Source organism: Pestalotiopsis fici (assembly GCF_000516985.1).
Source record: "Pestalotiopsis fici W106-1 unplaced genomic scaffold PFICI_Scf_2, whole genome shotgun sequence".
Lineage (NCBI taxonomy): Eukaryota > Fungi > Ascomycota > Sordariomycetes > Amphisphaeriales > Sporocadaceae > Pestalotiopsis > Pestalotiopsis fici.
In genome coordinates, this window is record NW_006917092.1 from 4,356,450 (window position 1) to 4,362,628 (window position 6,179).

At 47.8% G+C, this 6,179-nt stretch overlaps 2 protein-coding genes across 2 annotated transcripts; one reads left to right on the forward strand and one right to left on the reverse strand.

Moving 5' to 3' along the window:
- Nucleotides 1-523: 523 nt before the first annotated feature.
- On the forward strand, nucleotides 524-1,082 carry PFICI_03491 (uncharacterized protein; the record flags this gene model as incomplete). The annotated part of the gene is made up of 2 exons (XM_007832072.1): nucleotides 524-529; nucleotides 621-1,082. The coding sequence occupies 2 exons, from the start codon at nucleotides 524-526 to the stop codon at nucleotides 1,080-1,082; spliced, it is 468 nt and encodes a 155-aa protein (XP_007830263.1).
- A 1,513-nt stretch (nucleotides 1,083-2,595) lies between these two features.
- PFICI_03492 (Histone H2A) lies at nucleotides 2,596-3,227 on the reverse strand (the record flags this gene model as incomplete). Its single annotated transcript, XM_007832073.1, has 3 exons — nucleotides 2,596-2,654; nucleotides 2,720-3,012; nucleotides 3,172-3,227. The coding sequence occupies 3 exons, from the start codon at nucleotides 3,225-3,227 to the stop codon at nucleotides 2,596-2,598; spliced, it is 408 nt and encodes a 135-aa protein (XP_007830264.1).
- Between the last annotated feature and the right edge of the window lie 2,952 nt (nucleotides 3,228-6,179).

Genomic DNA, 6,179 nt, shown 5'->3' on the forward strand with positions numbered 1-6,179 from the left:
GGCCCGACTGGCCCTGTCATGAGGCGCTAGGCCGGCAAAGCGCAAAATGTAGCGGGTGAAATCGGTACCTGACTGCTCAGGTACGTACCATGGGCATATCTTTAGAGCCATCCTTACCATCGGGACAGTTTGACGTACGTATGTGCATTCATCGATATGTACACGGATGGAACACTTGTTATCTATGTGCATTTTGCGATTGATTCTTTCTATAAAAGACCATGTGTAGAAGTACTTGGCAAGCCAACCGTTGGATAGAGAGGAACGTCAAGTAGATGAAAGAGATAGCCCTCCATCCCATGGATATGCGCATCAAAACCTCACGGGAAAATGTAGGAATTTGCTACGAAGTACAAGCATGAGAAATGACGTCTTCACGCTCTGCACTAAATCATTCATCGATTTTGTAGATAACTAGCCTATAGAGACACGGAGAGTAATCATGCATGGAGTTGCACATGTGAACTCGATCAGTTGATCTCCAGCTTGATTTGACAGTCTCTGATACGTACAGAAATCAAGCATGTCTGTCCTACTATTCTGCCAGGTCGACGGCAGCTGCGACTAGTAGCTTTCCAGCTGCAGATCTTTCCACCCTACTCACTCGCGTTACCCAAAAGCCACTACGAGCGGAGACAGTGCAGCAAATCACCGACGGCTTGAAGTCATCAAAGCTCTTTTCCCTTACCAGTCCCCAGCTTTTAGTGGTAGATGCCTCAGGCCAAAAGACACTCGGACCTGCAGAATCTCCAAGCACCACCACCACCACCACCATTGAGGACCTTGAATTCGCTTTGGCAGCAAGAAGAGCCGCAGTTGCGATATACCAAGCGACCATCGCGAGTAGCATTGGCCTGCCAATATCCACCACGACCGCGAAGCCCCTTCTCGCCGCTCTATCCGACCTCCCATTGGCCCCCCTTCCATCCAGCGACTGGTCCTCAATTGATCCCGACGCCCCAGGTTCTCATCGTGATCCAGCTGGTTCGGACAACGCGTACCCAGCTCTTGCTCGCCCTCCGCACGAGGACATATTGAATCCCAAGAGGCCCGTGACGCCGACGACGACAACGAACGGCTGAATCATCGATCATGTCGACACGACAGGCTGCATTGTGAGAGACTATTTCACTCCAATTGGTCTCATTGATTATTGCCCAGATCCCGCTCTAACCAACGCTCGCTCTAGGTCGTTATACCGACGCTCGCTGAAGCTGTCGCTCGACTGGGCTGTGCACCGGCATCTATGGCGTGGCCAGGCACTCTATATCCGATCTCTCTTTGAGGCGAACCGAAGCATTACAGACCCCCGCAAGCAAAGAGTATGTATGCGCTACCATTGCCATCTCTCACTCTTTCCCTCTCACCTCTGTCCTTGGACGGATTCCATGTCGTCGTTGGCATGAGCCAGCAAAGTGTGCAAGATCGAGACAGAATGCTGACTACCTGGGGGTTTGCCCCTTGGCTCTCTAGGCATTACTGAGCGAGACCGAGAAGCTTCTCGAAACATGGAAGCACCCAGATCCCTACTGTCACCCGACGGCACCAGGAGGTATGTCGATGTCGCCCGCAAGCTTCCACGATCATGCATTGTTTGGCTTTGAGAAGAAACAATTAGTTCTGACCATACCGCGCCTGCAGGATCCAAGTACGAAAGAAACCTACCGGCACATACGACAGCAGGTCAGTCCTCCATGCACCACCATTCATCCAAAATGTTGCCACTCTACTGACTCTCTTCATGTGCAGCTCCTCCGGATCTCAAGTTCTAAACGCCACATTTTGAAAACTGGGCGGTGTTTGAGTGTACATAGAATCTGTAATCTGAGCATAGAAGAGATCATCCATTGGGGAAACAAGAAGAAAAAGTTGCAAAGCTCCAGTCTCAGACCGAGCCATGCATGTGCCATATATATTACAAGAATGTTCCCTTGAATTGCATAGCTTGGAAATGAAGTTCACTGAGGAGCATTCCTCTTGGACAGCTGGTATCATCCTCAGGGCCTTGGTAGCTTGCAAAGACCGAATCTCCCTAAAGCACCAAGTCTGGATTCTGCTCAGCGCTGGCCAAGACTCTTTCTTCCTGAATACATGGCCATGTCCGTATTTGCACATGGGACCAAGTCCTGGCAGCATATCCTCCTTAAACAAACTCACATTTCATTTCATTTCATTTCGCAAGCTACTTGTATATAATGTATGAAGGTGAGTTTATTATCTTGCTCTTGGATTGAAATCCAAAATGTAAGATGCATGTGCAAGTGTCAAGTGCCACCAGAGCCGCCGCAGATTCAGTGTAATACAAGCGCCTACAATAAAAAAAGAAAAAAGAGTAGAGCACAGCATCCGAATGGTCTATACATCACCATGCAATTTTGTCACAATTAATGGTAGGAAAGTGTAGTGGAAATTATTTTGTTGTTTGTTCAGAAGTTCTCATTCATATCCATGTCCCTTAACCATGGGCGGATTATGTGTAATGTACAACCCAATCGCAATTCGCGTGTAGTGTAAAGCAAACCATGCCCAACCGTGACCCCTTGATCATAAAGACGTGCCGAACAACCAGAAATATCAAATGCAAGCGAAAACCATCTACAACTCCTGAGAACCAGCGTTCTTGCCAGGCTTGCCGGTCTTCTTGGGCAGAAGGTCTGAAAAGAGACTGAAGTTAGCATAATGCAGCCAGTAAAGAACATGATTCTAGGCAGGAACTTACTCTGGTGAATGTTGGGCAGGACACCACCTTGTGCGATGGTGACGTGTCCGAGCAGCTTGTTCAACTCCTCATCGTTTCTGATGGCCAGCTGAAGATGTCTGGGGATGATACGGGTCTTCTTGTTGTCACGGGCAGCGTTACCAGCCAACTCGAGAATCTCGGCGGCGAGGTACTCGAGAACAGCGGCGAGGTAGACGGGAGCACCGGCACCGACACGCTGAGCGTAGTTGCCCTTGCGGAGCAGACGGTGGACACGACCAACGGGGAAGGCGAGACCAGCCTTGCTGGATCGGCTGTTGGTAGAGATGGATTAGCCTCGTGTTCATTGTTCTCTACCGGTTGAGGGAAAAGAGCGCGCGACTGAAAGAGATAAAAGGGGCGGGTCCAATGATTGATAGGTATGTGAAATGTGACGCGTCATGAAGTGATGAACCGAGCTGCGCGCGACTTACGATTGAGCGTTCTTGGAACCGCTGGCCTTGCCGCCGGACTTGCCGCCTCCAGTCATTTTGAAAGAAGTTTTTGGGGGTGAGTTGGTAAAAATGGAGTGAATATCAAAAGTCAAAGTGACTTGTCAGTAGATGATGCTCGAAAGCGGTAGCGGTGGTGGTTTGCTGTGAAAAGGCGTTTGGAATTGGGATGAATGATGAAGGGGAGAGAGATTGGTGATGGTAGTGGGGGATGGGAGCTTATGTACTAGTCGCGTCAAGCTGCCGCAAGATTCACTGATTTGGGGACGCAGGCGGGGCTAAGCCTGATTTGGCTCTGGGGGCGATTTGGGAATTTCTGCTCTAGCCCCAAGCCCCTCCCTCCCTCTCTATCTATCTGCCCTGTGATATGCGCGCCCGCGCTTTTGCGCAATGCCTAGGAGCTTCAAAGTTGGAGCCAAGGTGCAACGCGTGGGAGCCACTTTACAGGTATCGGGGTTTTTTCTTGCAGCAAGAACAATTAAAAAAAAAAACGTGCAATTCTCCTTATTAAGCCTTGACTACCTTAAGCCAAAACGGGCTGGGCAAATGCGCGTGCGCCTGGTGTGGCATCAAAACACAAAACAACAAGAAACACCATAATTATTAGAGATGCAAGCCAGATAGCAGTAATATTACCAAGTTTGATTTCTTGTGCAGTAAATCTGGTTTACACATTCATCACTCACTAATAGCTTCTCATGCCAATGAATACATGCATCGAATCTATTGTTTTCTTTTGTGCATTCCTTGCCTTGTTGTTGTTGCCTTCATACATAAATTGCAACGTGATGCACACAGGTCAAGGCTTATCATCAATATGGAAACTGAAATGCAAGGCTGCAGGTACGTACCTGCACAAGCAGGATGTCGAGAATACTCTCAGCCAATCAGAAATTTTATTTTATCCTTGGATATGGCCCCGCAGCCAAGAGGTCCATATTTTTAACTGTTAGCTCTGTCGCGACTCGCAGTGATTTGTTTTGGTTCGAATAATATATTAGCTAGGACAGGCGCCCACTTCTTCTGCGTTGATTCCTGGCCTGCTCGATTTTTTTTTTCCCCCTCGCTCTCTCAGACTTTCGAACCCCCCCTGATTCCCCTTCGCATCAGGTTTGTTTGTCTCTGCGAAATCACTCGACGCGTCTTCGGCTTTGCTTAGGCCCATGGGGGGTTTACTGATTTCACCATCCCAGATCGAACATGGTCGAGTTCTCTGGTCTTACCTGACTCATATGATGTCGCAAGTCATCCAAAGTCACCCATTTGCCCTGTTGCCTCGTTCATAGAGAGTCTTAGGGGGATGCAATAGCATCGCGGCTCATTGAATTGAGGCAGATTTTTTCTCCCGATTTTTGCACCCCCCCTTTTTTGGGCTGAGTTGCATGTTCTTGTCTTGTCAGGCAGGACTGATTGGAATCGAAAAGGTTTGACGTCTCTGACCACGGTCAGGTCAGTCGGTTCGTTTATGATTTGTTTGGAATCTCAAGGACGTCCTATGTCAACCAGATTCCAATATCGAATGATATACTTGGGTCATGATGAAATGGTATTATGACTCAGGGAGGTCATGTTAAATAATCCTGACTTGTATGTATAGCATATTTGTTTTACTTTTTTTCTCCTTTTCTCCCTTTTGTACTTTGAGTTAGTACAAAGTCGTGAATAGGACCTGGAGAGGTCGATCTAGAAGGCTTACTTTGGTGTCGAACCATTCAAGTTGGTCCCACTAAAGGTATTGAATCATATTATGACTTGATTATAGTATTATTTGAGGTCGGTAGACCACTTGGTGGCTTTTATGACCCAGAATTCATGGATATATCATAGTCCCATGCAGAATAAGGCTCATGCAAGGTCCCAAAGTGCCAAATAGGCTCGATGGGCCTAGGTACGTAGGTAGGCGGCTCCCATGGCAATCCGGGGAAGACCAATCTGGGGTAAGTGAGTGCCTAAGTGCTCGGGCCGGCAGTTACGGGAGAGCGGAGATTGGGGATAGCTTCATCTGCATGACGGATTCGGCAATCTGTGTAGTACACCACGTACTATCTATGTACATATTGTCCTTTGATAGATGGGGCAGGGGTGTGCTGGGCGGGTGGCGCGTTGTCTTTTTTGGATCTCCCCTTGGACATGTTGGGCGGATGCCATAGCGGGTAACAACGGCGGCCGCCCACTTATACTTGGTCTCTGCCTCCAGAAGAAAATTCCAGATTCAGTAGGTAATAATACGTACTAGACTAGGTACACAGCACATAGGCATTAGGCACGTGTGCAGAGAATGGGAAAAGCACTTTTGAAGAGGCCACTGCTGCTGGCTCGGTATTGCTGCCTTTAGATTTCACTCTCGAGGCTACCTGGTATACCACCAGGTTGCGGTTACTACGTCCAACGCGCATGTGATGGAGTTATTATCGTGCCTGCATGGTTTGACATGCATCTAAAATTCCACCTTCGTTTCTGTCTACGTACTTGGGCATTCAAAGAAACATTGCATACATAATCTTAAGGGCAAAAGGGCTTCAGGTGCTCCGCATATCTCAGGCGGCATTTGTGACTAGACTTTGATATACAAGTCATACGAATGCATCTCAACCATATTCTCCGATGTGCAAATTGGGCTGTGTGCTGGACTGTGAATCGAGCACTAGAAAAAAAGTCCAAGATCAAAACAAAATGAAAACTACCGGTATCCATGATCATGTCTGACCAAGAGATGCCATTGCGGTCAATAATCGAGAAAGAATGTTGGTGATCTCGATATTTTGAGAGAGCCGAATCAATGACAAGTGCCTCGAAAGATTAACGTCATGTCTTTTTCTTTCCATTTCATTGTTTTGCAAAATATAAAACAAAAAATTAGACTGAATAATATTTGCTTATTCGGCATCCATCTGCCTCAAAAGAGAGAAGAGGGCCCGTGTTGTGACGCGGGTGTGGAGCCAGCTCAGTCGCGATTTGCTAGGTATCGCCCTACACCTCCTCCAGCATAA